Source organism: Cajanus cajan, chromosome 4 (genome assembly GCF_000230855.2).
Source record: "Cajanus cajan strain Asha chromosome 4, NIPB_CcT2T_4, whole genome shotgun sequence".
Classification (NCBI taxonomy): domain Eukaryota; kingdom Viridiplantae; phylum Streptophyta; class Magnoliopsida; order Fabales; family Fabaceae; genus Cajanus; species Cajanus cajan.
In genome coordinates this window covers 22,187,497-22,206,604 of record NC_138520.1, presented here as the reverse complement: position 1 = coordinate 22,206,604, position 19,108 = coordinate 22,187,497, and the positions used below count along the sequence as shown (strand labels likewise).

General features: G+C 31.4%; 1 protein-coding gene across 3 annotated transcripts; it reads left to right on the top strand.

The window, feature by feature from the left end:
- HEMG2 (Flavin containing amine oxidoreductase family) lies at positions 1-11,534 on the top strand. Of its 3 annotated transcripts, none has more exons than XM_083072399.1 (18): positions 1-128; positions 391-430; positions 1,084-1,219; positions 1,783-1,848; positions 2,103-2,153; positions 2,308-2,364; positions 3,922-3,998; positions 4,120-4,156; positions 4,311-4,376; positions 7,501-7,541; positions 8,239-8,371; positions 8,522-8,689; positions 9,366-9,440; positions 9,740-9,863; positions 9,952-10,060; positions 10,311-10,385; positions 10,441-10,564; positions 11,227-11,534. In XM_083072399.1, exons 1-17 carry the CDS (start codon positions 98-100, stop codon positions 10,532-10,534), a joined length of 1,380 nt encoding a protein of 459 aa, XP_082928525.1. In that variant the 5' UTR covers positions 1-97; the 3' UTR covers positions 10,535-10,564; positions 11,227-11,534. The 3 variants fall into 3 exon arrangements, with proteins under 3 accessions (XP_082928525.1, XP_020218704.1, XP_020218703.1); XM_020363115.3 differs by having other exon boundaries at positions 10,435-10,564; XM_020363114.3 differs by having other exon boundaries at positions 4-128; positions 10,458-10,564.
- The last annotated feature ends 7,574 nt before the right edge of the window (positions 11,535-19,108 follow it).

Genomic DNA, 19,108 nt, shown 5'->3' with positions numbered 1-19,108 from the left:
TATGCATGCATCATCATTCATTAATAAAAATATATAAAAAGAAAAGATGACATTTTGCTAAGTACTCACTGATCCGACGCGTAGTCTGAAAGAGACGATGACGTCCTCTGCAACAGACGATAACCCAAGTAAGCTCATTCCTTTCTCTAAAACACACATATTTCCCTAATTCATCATCCCCTCAATTGTTATCATCATAATAATCATATATAAATCAACAATAATTGTCTTTGGGTTCATATTCAGTTGAGTTGTATGTTAATTCTCAAACTAGGCACAACTTAGAGAATATGTCATAATTTTCCTGCAAAATTGTTGCTTACTAGGATGCATGTCTACTAAAATTCCTTAAATGATCAAAACCTTGACTTGGTTTTCCTGGCTCTCCAGGATCCGTGAAAAGAGTAGCTGTTGTTGGTGCCGGGGTAAGGTGAGGTCACAGCTTGATATTATCAATTTAGTTCTTTCTATATTTTCTTAGAAATGCTAGTGACAGGTTCTTTTTCAATTACTGATTGCTATTCTGGGAATTTCACCTCAGATATAAAGGTTGTGTTGTGTTAAAAAGACTGTCTGAAAGAGTGTTGAGAAGTGTGTTAAAAGGAGTGTGTCTGAAAGTGTATTGTTAGCAGTTGTCTCTGTTTTGAAATTTTCTCTCTCTATATTATCTAGTTGCTGCTGATGCTTGTATTTATTTGCTTTTAATTTAGTCTGATTGACAGTTTTGGTTTGGTTGTTATTGTTGGTTTGGATGGATTTGGATTTGCTGTTGTTGGTAGCTTGAAACCTTGCCCTTCATGTGCCTGGAAGTTTTTGAATGCCATTGGCATTGGTTTTATGTTGAACTGAAGCATGAGTAAGGAAATGAATTTAAAAGGAATAATGAAATTATGTTATTTGAGGTAGTTTCGTTGTTGCTATTTGGGTGATATATGATGATTGATTTTATGGTCTATTGTATTTTACGAAGGGTATTATTGGGTGCCTGCATCCTCGATGATAAATTTCTCAACCATTGGTGTATCTGAGATTTTAGATATTCTTGACCATTAACTCTCACTAATTTTGTGTGGTGGTGTCAAGTGGGCTTGCTGCAGCTTACAAATTGAAATCACATGGTCTGGATGTCACTGTATTTGAAGCTGAAGGAAGAGCTGGAGGGAGGTTGAGAAGTGTTTCTCGGGATGGTCTAATTTGGGATGAGGGAGCTAATACAATGGTAAGTATATAGTTGATCCATATTCAAGCAAATTCCGAAGTCTAAACCAGTGATTTTTTTTCATCAATAAATTATTCTTGTGCGCTTCATTTTAAAGATATATTCACATTAAAGGAGGAGGATTTATAACAAGTTGAATTTAGTCTTGGGAAAATTTCAAATAACACTTCAGATGTTTTAACTAGTTTTAATTTTAAGAAATAAAGTTCATTTTGTAACACAACCCACCTGAGGTTTGGGTAAGGATGAAAAAAAAACATTCTGTAGGTTTTAACATCCTATCAGTAGGGCTAGAAGTGAGTTGACCTAACTTGCAAGCTACTCATCCTTATGTTTTTGAAGGCACATACTCCTCATTTGGACTAACAAAATTTAATGTTTTCAATCTAACACATACATCGGGGGGTTGTGGGTATAGGTTAGTCTCACAGAATAAACTTCATATATAAAAATTGAAAATGACTTAAATATCATGGGGGTTATTTGTAATTTACCCTTTATTCAATATATCCTTATAACAGAAGTTCTTACTATGGATGTTGCCTTTTGTTCACCTTGCGCAGACTGAAAGTGAAATTGAGGTTAAAGGTTTGATTGATGCTCTTGGACTTCAAGAAAAGCAACAATTTGTAAGGATTTTTAGCTTAGAAAACAGAGTATCTGAGGCTATGTTTTCCTGATAATATAAAGCAATTCTATTATTTATCTTCCACTGTTGACCTCTTTCTAATATATTTGAACTGCCAGAGCCTTAGTTCTTTGAGTTATAATTTGGATTTTATTGTGGAATTTGGAAGTTTTAGTGTATCAGAAATTGATCTATTCAGGGTTTAAATATTTGTGTTAGTGATGATTAAGATTGAGATTTTGTTTACTGTTACAGCCAATATCACAGCATAAGCGCTATATTGTGAAAAATGGGGAACCACTTCTGGTATATCTTGCTTATAACTTTTGTCTCTTTTTAAAATGTTGATTCCTACTTTCTATTTCAAATTATTTGAACTTTTCTAAAATGGGATTTTCATGTTTTTTTCTTCTATATTTGTCTCATAATAAATATAACATGTGGTAACCTTTTAAATCAGGTACCCACAAATCCTGCTGCATTACTGAAGAGCAAACTGCTTTCTGCACAATCCAAGGTTTTATTCCCACATGTCTAAGGATCTTCCAGCTTCTTAAGCTTTCAAATATTTTTATTATCATTCAATGTTTTCTATTTGGTTAATGTTACTATAAATGTACACTCAAACACTTTTCAAAATACTCCACTACAATTCATTGCATAACATTTCAAGCCTCGCTATAACTTTTCTGAAGGTATGAGATTCTGAAATACCTCCCACAGCATGTGTAAATATTTTTTTTTCTTTGGATTTTTTGTTTTGGTGATTGTCAGTGTTAAAGATCTGATTTGATTTATTGTAAATAGGGGAACTTGAAAACTATCGTATAACTGATTTTTAGGGATTTCTTATTTGATTGTATCCTTATTCCTTAATTACATTCTCTGATTAGAAATAAATAAGTATGTCTTTGGGATTATCACTCTTTTTCTGTAGATCCTATAGTCAGAAACTCCTTGTCTGCAAAATGTAGGTTATGATGATAGTTTGGGTAAATAATAAATTTGAGTCTGAAAACAATCTCAGATTTATGCATTCACTAAAATGAAGTATATTTTCAAGTATCAAATGCTGAATATTCCATGATGCATAAATGAACTATGGAGTCTGTGACTGTTTACTGACATTATTAGCTATGGTCCAATCTCATTGCTTTTGATATAACAATTAGCTAAGAAATATGACTTGTTTTGTCTATTTGCATATGTTTATTGGCTGTGTTCTTGATAGGCAACAAAATCAACCACAACCAGAACCACGGGAGTCTACTACAGAAGGAAAAAAGCCCATTGACTGTAATTAGAATTTCTGTTAATAGGTTGTAAGAGGTATTTAACAGACAGTTAGAGAAAAGTCTAAATAAAACCTTCAGAGTTCGATAGGCATTAATGTGGAGTTTTGATAGTATTTAAAGGGCTATTTTCTCGGTGTGAAAGGAGAGTGCTCCTTTGTACATTTCTGAAACATTCTTTCATCATAAAGTGGAACCATTCTTTTTCTTTCATTCTCCCTCTATCATATTCTTACTAATCAGCTTCTGCTATTATGAGAGTTCTCATCCCATCTTGTGAATTATTTTCTGTTCACATCTATTTGCTGTGGGGGAAAATCCATTTAAAGGGCCATGGCCTATTTTTGTGGAAGTTAACTTGTACAAATTTTGCTAAAATTATGAACAATTAACCTTTTGAGATACTTCTTACCTTATTGTTTTGCATGTCCTATTAAATTCATTAAGAGGCTGATCACTCTGCCTTGCACAAATTTGTATTTTTTTTTTAATGTCAAGGTTTGTACTAGTAAAAATTACTTGCCCATGCAATAGATCTTCTAGTAAGAATATCCAACATGGGAATATTAAGTTCTTGATAATTTGGATTAATGTACAATTTATGAGGAAGGAAAATCAGAGCTTTTTTTTTTCATGCTGTTTGTTCCTTTTTTTTAATTTTTTTTTCCTTTTTTATAGTTCTGTTGGTAGTATTTATTACCTCTTCTAAATGTAGCTAATTAAATCTTCATTCATCCAGCTTTAAGAGAATAACTTGCCCACTTAACTTTCTAAATTTGCAGATCCAGGTCATTTTTGAACCATTTATGTGGAAAAGAAGGGACCCCTCTAGTCTGTGTGATGAAAATTCTGAGGAAAGGTTCAATAAACCTTAATTAATAACATCCAATTTTACAGAACATTGCTCTCTGTCTATTTTATATTTTACTATATCATAAAAAGTAATATTCTTAGCCTTTGTTCTACTTTCTTTCTTGCAGTGTTGGCAGTTTCTTTGAACGTCATTTTGGGAAAGAGGTATATGCCACACTACAACAGTGTCAGTTGTTGGATGTTTTTCTGCCTGTGACTAACGGTTATATGCTTGCAGTGTACAGTACATACATCTTCAAGCATAATATTTATTATTTAGATTAGAGTGTTTTATGCCTTATTCTAAAACTATTTGAAGGTTGTGGACTATCTGATTGATCCTTTTGTTGGAGGCAGTAGTGCAGCAGCTCCTGAATCTCTTTCTGTGAGTTAATTCTCGGATTTTTTTTTTATTTCTAAAATATTTCATATTTCATGCTATTAAATTTGATTTTTTTTTAGATTAATTAATCATATAAGAGGTTAATTATGATCCAAGTATGGTTTAAAAAAGAATATTGTATCTTGTGATAATAGTAGCTTCTCTATCAAACTTTTCAATTCTATAATTTGGGACAATAATACTGGTCGTTCATGACATCTTAAATTTTAAAAATTTGGGAAAAAGGTTTCCAGTAAGGGGGAAGAACTAATAAGTTACTATTTATGGTTAATCTATTTAGTATTTGGCTTAGCGATAACCATTTATGGAACATGGATCGATAATTAGCTCTAACTTTGACTAATTATTTTTTAAATTAGCAATAATTTCATTAAGATTTCTCAAACCATACATCTTAAATTTTTTAAATCCACATCACTTGTTTCTTTGTTTCCTTTGAACATTTATGTTGCATCATTGCAGCCACGTACTTAATTTTTGTCTTATCAGTGCTGCTCATTTTGTTGTCTCTGTCATTAAGTAATGTTTAGGACATGCCATTTTACTGTATTGTCTTTCTAGCAGTGTTGTGTTTAAGGGTGACTTCTACTTCTACTGTTTTAGGCTATATGGTGTGTGGAGCACACTATAGTTTAAATTTATTTTCTCTGGTATCCGTTTACTTTTGGTAATCTTCAATTTGATGGAGACTCTTAAAATTTTAACACTCTTATTATTATTTTAAGAGTCTCATTTAGAGTTGTCAATAGCGGCATATGCTATCTCCCTGTGGTGGAGCATGCAGCTGCTGGATGCTACATGAAAGTCATAGCTTCATGTAAATAGTGGCCGCCAAAGTCACAGAGGATAGAACTACTATGCTAATATGCATTGGAAGTCCAATGCTTCCTCTGCCCCCAATTCCTCCTCTCCTTTCTTTGATCAGTAATTTCTTTGTAGTTACTTTTAGGATTTCACTTTTCACTTACTATACTTCAGAACTGCCTCCCTCAATATTTAGACAACTTTTTTGTCGCTCTTCAGACTATCCATGCATTATCTGGCTAAGGTCAGCACTTCAGTGCATAGCCCCTAATCTAACAGCACTTGGCATCTGTTTTCTCACTTTGCAGGGCAGTTCTGTCCTTCCTTACTATGTTTCTTTTTTGCTCTGCCCTGTTCACTGACATTGTTGTAGGATGTACTTATTCCAAATAGTGATCCGTAATTTTACAGAAGTATGTTTTTTAAAAGTTGATGACCATTTTGTTACTAATTTGTTAGTTGTTCCTTATAATAGGTTAATGATGATTCTATGTTTAGATTTGACTTTTGATTATTAATGATGGATGTCTTTAATTTTGAACAAGTTTATTTTTCGAGCATCTTTTTATTTGTGCAGTATAAATTATTTGATAGAAATTTCTATCTATTATGTTGGGCATAGCGTCCATCAGTGATCTTGCTATTGGCTATCCCATTTTAGTGTTTTTGGGATTGACCACTTTGCACTGTTATCTAGGATTGATACTGCTTCATTATACTACAATCTTATTTTGTTTGAGATGTAATTAAGCAAGACCGGACATTTGTGTTTCACTGGTATTAACCTAATATATTAGAACAGGTTTGTATTTTGTACCATGATAGTACTAGGAAAAATTCAAGTACTACATGGACTAGAGATAAGACAATTAAAGAATATATAAGTGGAGGACAACCTTCATTTTACTAGCCAATTTTGTTGAATTGAGTTAGATCCTTAACCTACATTCTAAGTTTAGAACTATCTAGATTCACTCTAAAAATGGTCACTCACCATTGATACATGCACATAGCTCAATAGCAGGCAAAAATCCAAGTCTCACATCAACTAGAGATAAAGCGATTAAAAAGTATATAAGTGAGGGACAACCCTCATTTTATAAGTGAGTTTTGTATAGTTGAGTTAGACACATAACCAACATTGAAAGAGATAGTATCATAATATTGTCTAGTGTCCTATCTTTAAAGTTGTTTCTTTTTAGTTATCTTGAGTGAGAGTGATTTTTGGGATTTCTCTTTAACTAGAGTGCTTTTAGGGAGCTTTTTTTAATCAGAACTTATTTAGGGATTATTTTAATTCATTACATCTTTTAATTTGTATTTATCATATTTATTTCTAAATTAAATTTTGATATTTTTAAAATAAATTATTAATAATTAAAAATAATATTAAGTCACAATATAAATTATTTATCATAAATCTAAATTATAATTTACATGTTTAAAAATATCTATTTATACAAATTTTAAATATAAAATAATTTACATACTGAAATATAGTATTATTGGTATATAATTTATAATACAATTTAGTTATATATAATAAACATTTAGCCTATGCATCTTTTAGAGAATTTCTTATTCTCTCCCAGGGACGGAGCCAGGATTTCAATACTGGGGGGCCGAGAATTGGAATGATCAAATGAGGCGCTACATTTTTTTAAATAAAAAAAAATTCCAAAGTGATACCACATAGCAGGCCGTACCAGAAGTCCAAAAGTTGAATAAAAAAATAAATTTGGGTTATTCATTTAATTATACATATGAGTTTATATTAAAAATAGGGGGTGCCATATAGTAATATATATGTATATAAAAAAAAATTAAAATTGTTGGGGGGGCCGTGGCACCCGTAGGTCCCCCCTTGGCTCCGTCCTTGTCTCCCTAGTTGAAATGCATCTCCTAATACTTTTTTTCTTTCTCAAAAAATAGAGTAAATCTTTGCAATTGGAACCTCCTTTTCATTTACAGAGAACTCGGAATGTAACCAGGAAACTACAGACAGAAAAGAACAGTAACTAGACTAGCTCTCCAAATCTACTTCAATCCTATACCTAAATCTTCTTTCTGATTCCCTTCTCCCAGCCTCCCCTTATATCTTACCTTGCTTTCCTCCTACACACTTACCACTTTTGCAAACACATAAACTGCATTATAGCACTGTTGGGCCAAAGGTCCCAGTCATACCAATATTTTAGATTTTTTTATCTAGCTATTTTTATCTTGCATTATAGCACTGTCAAATACTTTTAGCTGTCCTAATTTTTGTCGTCAATTACCTTTTTTAATCTATTTCATACAGATGCGTCATTCTTTCCCAGAGCTATGGAATTTGGAGAAAAGGTATTGTGTGTAAACTTTGTTTTAGTGCTCATAATTCATTTTAGCCGATGCTTTGTATTCTTTTTTAAACTTTTTTAGTGCTCATAATTCATTTTAGCCGATGCTTTGTATTCTTTTTTAAACCATAATTTCTCTCCAGTATATATTTTACTTGATCTGTATAATATGAACTGGAGTTGGAGGTCTATCTACTGCTCACTGTTAGTGAATTTGTTGACGTCTTATCTCTTAAAGAATACAACTAGTAATACTAGTGATGATAATTTGTTAGATATGAAAAAATTGTATGAATGTTTCCCGCAGGATCTGGTGAACATTGCACATCTATGTCAAAATTAACCCTATTTCTATGTAGCTATTTCAAGTAAATATTATTTGTTTCATGTATTGTAAAATTAAACTGCTAGTATGTGACACGTGGGCTTATGCACTTCAGTATGGATCATTGTCTCTTGACCATTAGGGCAGCTTTTAACCTAGTGGTGGCATCAGATTCAAAAGTTGTTAAAACAGTCCTATCCTATTTCATGTTTAGGCAGAATGAGTCCACCTTCAAACAATTGAGTATTCTGCTTAACTTAGCTCTGCAAGGAAAATTTGGGTGTGAGAGTTGTGGGGTAGTCTCCTTAGAAATGAGAAATATAGTTTCTGTCTATAGTTTTTTGGTTAATATATGCTGGATATTCTATATTTTCAGGTTTGGCTCCATTATAGCCGGGGCTTTGAAATCCAAGTTATTTGCCGGAAGGGACAAAACTGGAGAAAATAAGATGGCACAAAGAAAAAACAAACCTAAGCGTGGTTCATTTTCTTTTCAGGGTGGGATGCAGGTACTGAAGCATTGTGCAAATATGTCTCCTCTGAAAAAAAACCCTGTGCTGTGCTTGATTCAAGCCATTTACTATATAAATATTGTATTGGTCTCCTCCTTAATGGATATCTTTAATCTCATCTCATTTCAATGACTTTATCCAGTGCAGACACTGACAGACACATTGTGCAAAGAGCTTGGCAAAGATGACCTTAAATTAAATGCAAAGGTTTTGACATTAGCTTATGGTCCTGATGGAAGTTCCTCATTGCAAAACTGGTCTATTACTTGTGCTTCTGATCAAAGAACACAAGATGTTGATGCAGTAATAATGACGGTTAGTGTGGTTTTCTTTCTTTATCTCTTTTTACTTTTTTCTAAAACTTGAGGTAGCCACTCCAAATTTTGCATGAATTTGTTCAAATGACTAAAAGTGAACTGAAGACAGCGAAAGACTTGGCTAATATGTGTGATGATGAAGATGTTAAGGAAAGTTTGAATTTCTGATCAAAATAAATTAGAAGAAAAAGTAGGATAAACGAAATAAAAGAAAGTTTGGTGCAATAAAATAAAAGACAGTCATTGCAAGTGCTATTCTTCTGCTGAGAAACAAACAAACAATGTGTTATTATTTTTCTGAGGATAGGTTGCTCCTAGACATTTTAAAAGGTAGATAATCTTGTTTGATGAGAACCTTCAAGTTCTTGTATATTATTAAGTGATATAGTTATATATATATTATTGTTTTTTTTTTTGTATAAACCACAGTCATACTCCATTGGAAGCAATCTTGTTTGAAACCATCTGTCTGTAGCATAATAATTCTTGCAGACCAATGTTAATGTGACATGGTATTTTCATGTTGTTCAAAATTAATTGCAATTGAATTTTGACTTAAAATTTGGTGGTACATCTCTGCTAGTTTTGCATAGGCTTACATTATCATCAGATTGTTTGTTTCTACTGCTGATGAATATAATTTCTGATTTTTTTTTTTTATATAAATGATATAGGCTCCTCTATCTAGTGTCAAGGACCTCAAGATCACAAAAAGGGGAACCCCCTTTCCACTTAATTTTCTTCCCGAGGTACATTTCAACTTCACCTGGAGTTTGATTATATACTTCAAAATTTATTAAGGTGGCATGTTACGCTCTTCTTGCACCATTAAGCAGAATGTGAAAGGTCAGGGTCATCAAACAGCTAGCTATAGCCATGTAAAATCAGTTTGTTTGGAATGTGAAAGGTTACTAATTACCGTGGTTAAATTTGAGATTGAGCAGCATCGATCCTTTAGGGAACATGTCCAATAAATAAACCAAACTAATTGATTGTACCTTATATTAGTTCTTGTTTTTAAAACAGCATCTCACAACCCCTTTTGCAGATTACCTATGTGCCAATCTCAGTCATGATTACTACCTTCAAAAAGGAGAATATAAAGAGACCTTTGGAAGGATTTGGAGTTCTTGTTCCTTCTAAAGAGCAACAAAATGGTTTAAAAACCCTTGGTAATGTTTCTATGAGTCTATGGCTAAAAATATCAAAAATGGGTTAAACTATTTTCTGATGTAACAACTGAATTATCTTGCTCAACAGGGACACTTTTTTCCTCTATGATGTTTCCAGATCGTGCACCTAGTGATTTATATCTCTATACCACCTTCATTGGTGGAGCTCAGAACAGGGAACTGGCTCAAGCTTCAACGTACTTTTACTGTAGTTATAATCATATTTTGCAGAAACTGAACCATATGAGAACATATCGTCACTTTCTTATGTCTTTTGCCTCTGCTATTTAACTATTTTTTTTCTACGACTCCTGCTCAATAAATTATATAAAAGTTAATCAAGTGGGAGTGACAGTCGATAAATTATATAATCTGCTGTTGACTTGTCCTTTTCTTTTCTTTTTTTTTTTATATCTTTTTCATCACTAGCTTGCTTGTTTACTGCAGTGATGAGCTTAAGAAAATTGTGACTTCTGACTTGAGAAAGTTGTTGGGAGCAGAGGGGGAACCAACATTTGTTAAGTATGTAATAATTTTTTTTTTCAATACGTAACTTTTATATCATTCTCAGTTCTAGATTATGCTCAATTGCAGCCATTTCTGTTGGAGTAAAGGCTTTCCTTTGTATGGACGTAACTATGGGTCAGTTCTTGAAGCTATTGATAGGATAGAAAAAGATCTCCCTGGATTTTTCTTTGCAGGTAACTTCTTGGGTCATTTTTTTAATATCATTCCATCATAAAATATCTAAACAATGGAATGGTTACTTCGTTCTATTCCAATTCATTCCATTTCACTTCACAATTTGATATCCTAACATCTTGAATTAAACAAATCATTATTTATGTTCACAAATCACAAGTGTCAGGTGGCTCTATGAAGTCATAACATGTAAAAGTTTAAGTGGAGCCACTTGAAGTCGGATTAAGCCACTTGTGCATTCGTGCAAAGTTGTAAATGCTAAATTGCAGACCTCTTTCTTGTAATTCTGGTAGGTATAAGATTATGTGGAATAAGATAAGAACATGCACATAGCATCAAATTCTGAGGGTCTATTCGAGTAAACAACTTAATTCAGTGCTCATTAAATAAGTGTTTATTATATAAAGTACTCGTGTAAGTTGTTTCAATTGTTGAAAAAGAATTAAGTATATTTATAAAAGCTATAATCTATTCTCATAAGCTATTCTGGATAGCATCTTAAAATTTGAAAACAGCTTATGGGCATATCATAAGCTATTTTCACACGCCTTATCTAACACTTACAAAAGTGTGCTTATATGATAAGATAAGGACATAAGTAATAAATAAGCTCTTCTAAATGCCCCCTAAATTCTCATGCTACTAATGATGAACTTGATAGGTAACCACAAAGGTGGGCTCTCAGTTGGCAAAGCAATTGCCTCAGGCTGCAAAGCAGCTGATCTTGTAATATCGTACCTCAACTCTGCTTCAGACAACACAGTGCCATAAATGATATCATCCTAGATGCAGGAACTAGGAAGGGTATGCTTTCTATTTACCAAATTTTTTGTATTAACTCCTTATTTCAGCATCTGTAAACAATGTGATAATTATTATCCTTGCACAATGCAACAGTCCCCATTTTGAATTGGGAAAAGGAAGTTCATTAAAAATTTAAAATGCAAACAATATATCATAACGAACAAATCCTTCTTCTGACATACAATTACACAAACTGAGCCTCCTGATGATCATGGATATATTCTTCTGATCCAAGATGTAGTTAAAGCTGCCGTTAGTCTGTTACTCATGATTAGTTAGTTATCTTCCGAATATTTGATATTGCCCTCTTCCACTTGACAAGAAAAGGTGTAAATAAGAATGCTTACATATTTTTTTATGGCACGTATATAATTTTTTAAAATATTTTTAAAATACTATTCCATATTATTTTATCTATGTTTTATCCATTTTTTTTAAAAAAATTTACTTATAAACAAAAAAAAAAAAACTTTCATTAAAAAAAAAAGTCTTATATCGAGCTTAACGTCACATAGTGTCTTATTTTTTAGAATACGAATTTGGGAGCAAAAGGGGTTGTTTTGTTTGGTCATTTCAGTTTTCATTTTAAATATAAAAAAAAGTTGAAAATATGTTTGATGGGCAGAAAATTTACTTAGAATAAGTGTATTAGATTGAGATTTCATAGGATTATTTTAGCAAAAAAAAATTGAGTTTTAAAAGATTTTGTATGTAATGACAAGATGGAATGTAATAACTTAAATTTTTTGTAAAAGAATATTATAATCAAGATTTTATAATATGAATTTTAATGGATTAATATTATAAAAATTTATGAGATTTTAATGGGCAATGCAGGTTTTTTAAAAATATAATTAATAAAAAAATAACAAATTATAAAGTTTGAATAAAAAAAATCAATATAATTTTTTTTCAATCTTTTAATAAATAATTGATTTTAGTTTTACGTTGTCTTAAGTAACATTTATATATCTACAACTCTTCAAACATTAATATTTTTTCATTTATGCTATTGAATTTGAATAATATATTTAATAATGTGTAGAACGGCCAAAATTAGCTAGCTCGTTGATTTGCTAGCTCAATTTAGGTTGAACTTTAATTTTAGGCAAAAAATATTGAGTCAATTTGTCTTGGCCCAATGGGCCAATCAAACTAGGTTAGATTAGTAAAAATTAGGTTTAAAAGGTATCAAACCTATTTGATTTACTTTATTCAATAACTCATATTTTACATAGAATTTTAGTGACCTAACCATTAAACTAAAAGTTTTTATTACATAGATCAAGTTGACAAATTTTTAAAAGATTTTGAAAATTATTTGATATTTTATTTCACTAATTCAAATCAATATATAAAATGTCTTTTATGATTATTTTATAATTTGAATTAATGAAATAAAGTAATAAAATTTTAAATTTTTTTAAAAAAATTTGCAAGCTTGATTTATGCAACAAGAACATTTAATTTAAAAGTTGGATTATTAAAATTTGATGTAAAACATGAGTTACTCTATGAGTAAGTTTTGGTTGACTTATTCCACTCAATAATTTTAACATGCTAATTTTATAAATAACCTAAAAATTAGGCCAAAAAAGGTATCAAGCCTATTTGGTTCACTCCACTCAATAACTCATTTACATTGAATTTTAGTGATCCGATCGTTAAACTAAGCTGATAAATTTTAAAAAGATTTGAAAACTATTTTATATTTTATTTCACTAATTAAAATCAATGTATAAAATGTCTTTTATGATTATTTATTAATTTGAATTAATGAAACGAAGTAACAAATAATTTTTAATTTTCTTTTAAAAAAATTGCAAGCTTGATCTATGCAATAAGAAAATTTAATTTAAAGATTGGATCGTTAAAATTTGATGTAGAATATGAGTTACTCCATGAATAAGTTTTGAATAATTCTAAAACAAAATTTGAATAATTCTAAAAATATAGCTTCAAAACGTAATTTTAAAACTCTTCTAAACAAAGAAAAACATGCAAATTAAAATAATATAATGGAGAAAATTTGTAAAGATGAAGAAAAAGTCCAGTTCCATGATTCTCTCAAAGTTTGCAATTCAACTTTATGATTCTCCTAAAGTCCATTGTGTAATTCCATACGAGATCTAGTAGTGTGATGTTGCCTCATCCATTAGGATTCGTAGTTTTACCCAGTGATTTAAAACCCAGATCGAACCGGCTGGTCAGACTGGTTGGACCAGGAACCGGTGGTCCAGCCGGTCCGAATCTTAAGTTAGATCGATTATGCAGTCGACCCGTTTCAAACCGGATTGAACCGGTCAATTTTCTGGTTCAACTGGTGAACCGGTGGGTCAAACCGGTTCAACCACTTTTTTTTCTTTTGTCTTTTTTTTAATCTTTTTAAGGGACCATAAACCACAAAAAATAATAATGAAAATTGAATCTCATAATGGAAGAGCAAAGAGTCTTATTAAATATAACAATGACTACTTGTTCTAATGTATTTGTTTGTAATATATACAACTTAAATAACTTTTATAGTATATTATTAATTTTAAATTATATATTTAATAATATAATATCTATGTAGATATTACATATATTATTTTGTGATATCAATTGCAAGCATATTATATATGTACATATTATTTATATTTTTAATTTGTATTAATATATAGTTTAACATGTAATTTTTTATGTATTTTTTTACAAAATAAAAATAAAAATAATTTTAAATAAGATAGAAAAATTGAAATTTAAAATAAGATATGAATTTATTAAAATTTATAAGTATAAAATATATTTAATATGAATATTTTTTAATAAAAATAAATAAAAATCAAGTCATGCGGTTCAACTAGTGACCCACCGGTTCAACCTTTGACCCACTGACCCAGTACCTTAGCTGGTCTGATTTTTAAAACTATGGTTTTACCTCATCCATCAACAATCCATAATTCAGATCCATGAACGATTTGTTCAATGTTACCCTATCCACCTTATCCATAGATATCTCACAATGCATGGTTGTCTCATCCACCAAGAATCCCACACGCAACACTGTCTTATCCATAATAAGTTAATAAGACATTTAGGAATAAGTCATTTGTAAAATCAAAAGAGAAAGAAACATAATAGAATAAAATAGATTACCTCTTATTCTTATCAAGCATGGCTTTGATACGAAGAGGTTGATGTTGATGTCACATATGGTCGAGATGAAAGGTGATGGAGAAGAGGAGGATAAGGATGTCATATTGTGGAGGAGGTAGTCTTTGAAGAAAAGGTGAAGTGTGACAACTATAATGGTAGGGTTGTCAATCTTCCCATAAGTGAAAGAAAAAGCATTATAGAAATGAATGACCTTTTATCCTCATCGAGCACGATCTTGACACGGAGATGTTGTTGTCAGTGTTGCATTTGGCCAAGTTGTAGGCGATGGAGAAGAGGATAGGGGCATCATATTAAGGATAAGGTAGTCATTAAGGAAGAGATGAAGTGTGGCAGTGATAGTGGTGGGACTGTTAATCTGCTTGGAACGTGTAGGAGAGACTAAGTTTTCTAAAGTGGATTTGTAGCTAGGCTTGCTTAGATGGAGATATATTAGAAAAGAAAGAGATCATAGAATGACATTTCAACATTTTCATTGACTTGACAGTGCTTAAAAGTTTATTTTAAAATGATGTGTCCTCATAATACAAATTAAATTAGCTTTTATATTATAAATAAATAGTGTTGTAACCCAAAATATTAAATGTAGTGGGTGTCATAACCCAAACTGTGAAATGAAGTGGGTGTTGAAACTCAGATGTGAAATGTGGTGGGTGTTAGAACCCATAATGTTCTATGTGTTAAAACAATATAGAATGGTATGTTTTATTTCTCTATACAAAGGGTCATACATATAGTTTACTTAATCTCTTATTTTTGAGAAACTAAGACAATCTGCATGTATTATAAAGCAATCCCATAAAATTTGTAATCATATAAGTAAATAGAGAAATAAGATCCCTATAATCTCTCATGTCTATTCATGTCAATATTCCCTCTCAAGTTGGTGCATATATATCTTTCATGCCCAACTTGTTAAGTGAGTTGTGAAAATATTTACCACCTACAACTTTTATAAGGTATCTGCTAATTGGTGTCTAGATTTGACAAATGGAAACTACACTTCCTTTGCCTAAAGTTTTTTCTTTGATGAAGTGATAGTCTACTTCAACATGTTTTGTACAGTCATGTTGAATTGGATTTTAAGCAATCAAGGTGATTGCTTTATTATCACAAAATAAGTTCATTGTAGAGGTGGGTGAAAACCCAATTTCAATAAGCAACTTCTTTAACTAGAGAAACTCACAAAGCCCTTAAGTCACACCTCTAAATTTTGCCTCTATGGTGGATAATGCCACTACCTTTTTCTTTTTACTCGTTCTTGTAACTAGATTCCCTCCAACAAAGGTAAAATAACTTGGTGTAGATCTCTTATTAGTAATACTTCTTGCTTAATCTGTATTAGTATAACCTTCAATATACAAATCATTATTCTTAGAAAATATAAGTTTCTTTTTAAGAGCCGACTTTAGATATCGAATGATTCGAATTGTTGCATTCATGTGATATTCACTTGGGTGATGCATAAACTAACTCACCACACTTACAACATAGGCAATATCTGGTTGTGTGTGATAAATAAAACAATTTACCAATTAACCTTTGATATCTCTCCTTATTCATGGGTTTTTGATTTGGGTATTCTCCCAAATGATTATTTTGAACAATAAGAGTGTTAGTTGGCTCATAATCAAGCATGCCAATTTCTAAAAGCAACTCCAGTACATACTTCCTTTGGATAGACATATGCCTTTCTTTGATCTAGCCACCTCAATACTAAGAAAATGCTTCACTCCTCCCAAGTTTTTCATATCAAATTTAGTTGCCAAATGATTTTGAAGTCTAAATATTTCTTTTTCATCATCCCTTGTAATTATCATATCATCAACATAAATTATCAATGTTGTTACCTTTCTATTTTGATGTTCAAAAATAAAGTATGACTAGAGTGGCTTTGCTTAAAGCCAAATTTCTTCATTGCTATATTGAATCGTCCAAATCATGCACAAGGTGATTGCTTCAAACCATATAAGGCCTTTTGCAATTTACAAACAACCTTGCCTTGGGAGAGCACGGTGTACCCAGGTGGGGTATCCATATATACTTCCTCCGTAAGGTTTCCATGGAGGAATGCATTTTTCATATCAAATTGATGTAGTTGTCAATCCAAATTAGCTACCAAAGAGAGTAGTACTCTAACCGTGTTTAGTTTAGCCACCAAAGAGAAAGTTTCCTCATAGTCAATGTCATAAGCTTGTGTATATCCATTTGTCACAAGTCTTGCCTTGTATATTTCAATGGATCCATCTACTTTATGTTTGATTGAAAAACCCATTTACATCACACTATTTTCTTCTCCTTTGGCAGCAAAACAAGGTTCCATGTATCTTAAAGAGTCCTCATTTCCTATTTTGTTGCATAAACCCATTTAGGATCCTTTAAAGCTTATTCAATATTACTAGGAACTTGATCAGAGGATAACTAATATACAAATGCCTTAAAAGGGTCTAATATTTTTTAAGAAGAAACATGGTTTACAATTGGATATTTTGCCTTTTTTTTACCTTAAAGTCTAGAGAATACTGAACTAGTGGCTGTCCTCGATTTTATCTAAAAGGAAGTTTATGCACAATAGGAGTATCAATCAAATTTATAGGAGTATTAAAGAAGCATACCTAATGAATATTTTCATGAGACTGATTGTTTGGTAATGGAAAAGAATGGTCTTCTAGTTCAATATGTTCAACTAGATTACCATTAGTTTCAACTAAACCAATACCAGCATGACCTATAATTAGCTCATCTGAAGCATCAACATCTTGGCCCTTAATTTCAAGACCAAAATCTAATGTTTCCATGTCAAGTAAGCTTTGTCAATTATTCTTTTTACATTGTATCTCCATCTAAAGACGAGAATTTATTGTCAAGGTAGAGAAATATGTTTCAAACTCCAAGAATGTAACATCCATCATAACATATATGCATTTTGTGGCAAGATGGTAACAACGATACCCTTTTTTGTGAGTAGCATACACTAAAAAAACACAACGAAGTGCACATGTGTGGAGAACCCTTAAAGTGAAATATTGAAATCTAATACTCGAGAGAGCATTCAATTCAATAGATATACTACAATAAAAATCGCATCAACTCAAATATGACATGGCACCTGGGAGCCAACTAGAAGAGCTCGAGCAGTCTCAAAAATATCTCAATTTTTTTCTTTCCGAGAAACCATTTTGTTGTGGTGTCTAAGGGCATGTAGTTGCGTGAATAACTCTGTTATCAGAGTGAAGAATTCATATCTTGACTAAAAATTGAGTTTAAACTAAGTTATAAAGTGTTAGAAAAAATAATGAACACGTCAAATTTATGTCTCATTACATAAAGTCATGTCATGTGTGTGCAATCATCTATAAATGTCATAAACCATCAAATACCACAAAGTGTAGAGACAAAAGATTGGCCCCAAACATCTGAATGAATTAACGCAAATGGGGTGTCACTTTTATTTAAACTCAAAGGATAAGGTACTTGATGACTTTTTGGCCAGAATACAAGTGTCACGTTTTAAATATGAAATGTGTACACCATAAAATAAATTCGATAAAAAATGCTTCAAATACTTGAATGATGGATGCCCCAATCGGTGGTGCCATAATAAATTTGCTTATGCTTGACACCCAAAGAACTTTGCATATGGTTGATGTAACACTATGGTTTTGATGTATGCGTGTTATGATGTTTATGACCATATCGTTATGTATGTGTTTTTACATGCATGTTGTAGATTATTTAGTTGTGGACAAGAGTCTGGTGAGACTGTAGTTTTGATTGTTTGTTGTGTAATGATTTCTATTGTTGGTGGTGATAGAAAATATTCTGAGGGTATTTTTGTCTTTTTTCTTTTTTAGAGTTGTTTTAGAGTTCTAGGGGTTAGAATATCCTTAAGAGTTAGGTTATTTGGAATTATAGGAGTTAAGGTTCAATTTATTCAAAAATGGGAAAAGGCTATATAAAGAAGTTCAAAATAGAGAAATTTCATAAGTTAAGTAAGTTATTTTAAGGTTGAGTTTCAATAGGGAGTTTACCATAGCATACCATTAATTGGTAAGCTAAGCAATAAATGTAAACAACTAAAGAAACAATATGACCAATTCCCAGGTTTTAGCTTCAACTATGTTTGAACCGCTCTAAAGGATAAAGATATCAAATACACCAGCTTCACACAAGAGAGAAACACTTTCCACAACATGTACAAAAAACATAGAGAAGAAATATACACTAAGGAACACACTTTATAAATTGTACTTATGTATAAACTTCATTCTTTCTTATAAAAATCTTAGTGCACTATATTGGTTGGATAACATTTAAGTGAGATAGAAACATCTTTGTAACATTTATACTCATTGTTATAAGGTTGAGTCTTGAGAGACTTATCTGTAAACAATACTTGATTGATCCTGGAAAGACTTATCTAAAAAATAATACTTGGTTTTTAAGTCTAAAAAGGTTTATTGTTAAAAGGATACATTGGTAGTTGATTGAAGAGACAAGGCAAAAAATACTTAGGGTTAAACTAGAAGTGATTTATTGAAAGAATACTTGTGTCTTTGTTGAAAGATAATGGAACTCAATTT

Excerpts from the sequence above, each read along its gene's own strand:
- HEMG2 (XM_020363114.3), top strand. The coding sequence starts at position 98 with ATGACGTCCTCTGCAACAGACGATAACCCAA. Across the intron at positions 129-390 it reads TGCAACAGACGATAACCCAA|GATCCGTGAAAAGAGTAGCT; the intron begins GTAAGCTCATTC and ends CTGGCTCTCCAG. Across the intron at positions 9,864-9,951 it reads AAATGGTTTAAAAACCCTTG|GGACACTTTTTTCCTCTATG; the intron begins GTAATGTTTCTA and ends CTTGCTCAACAG.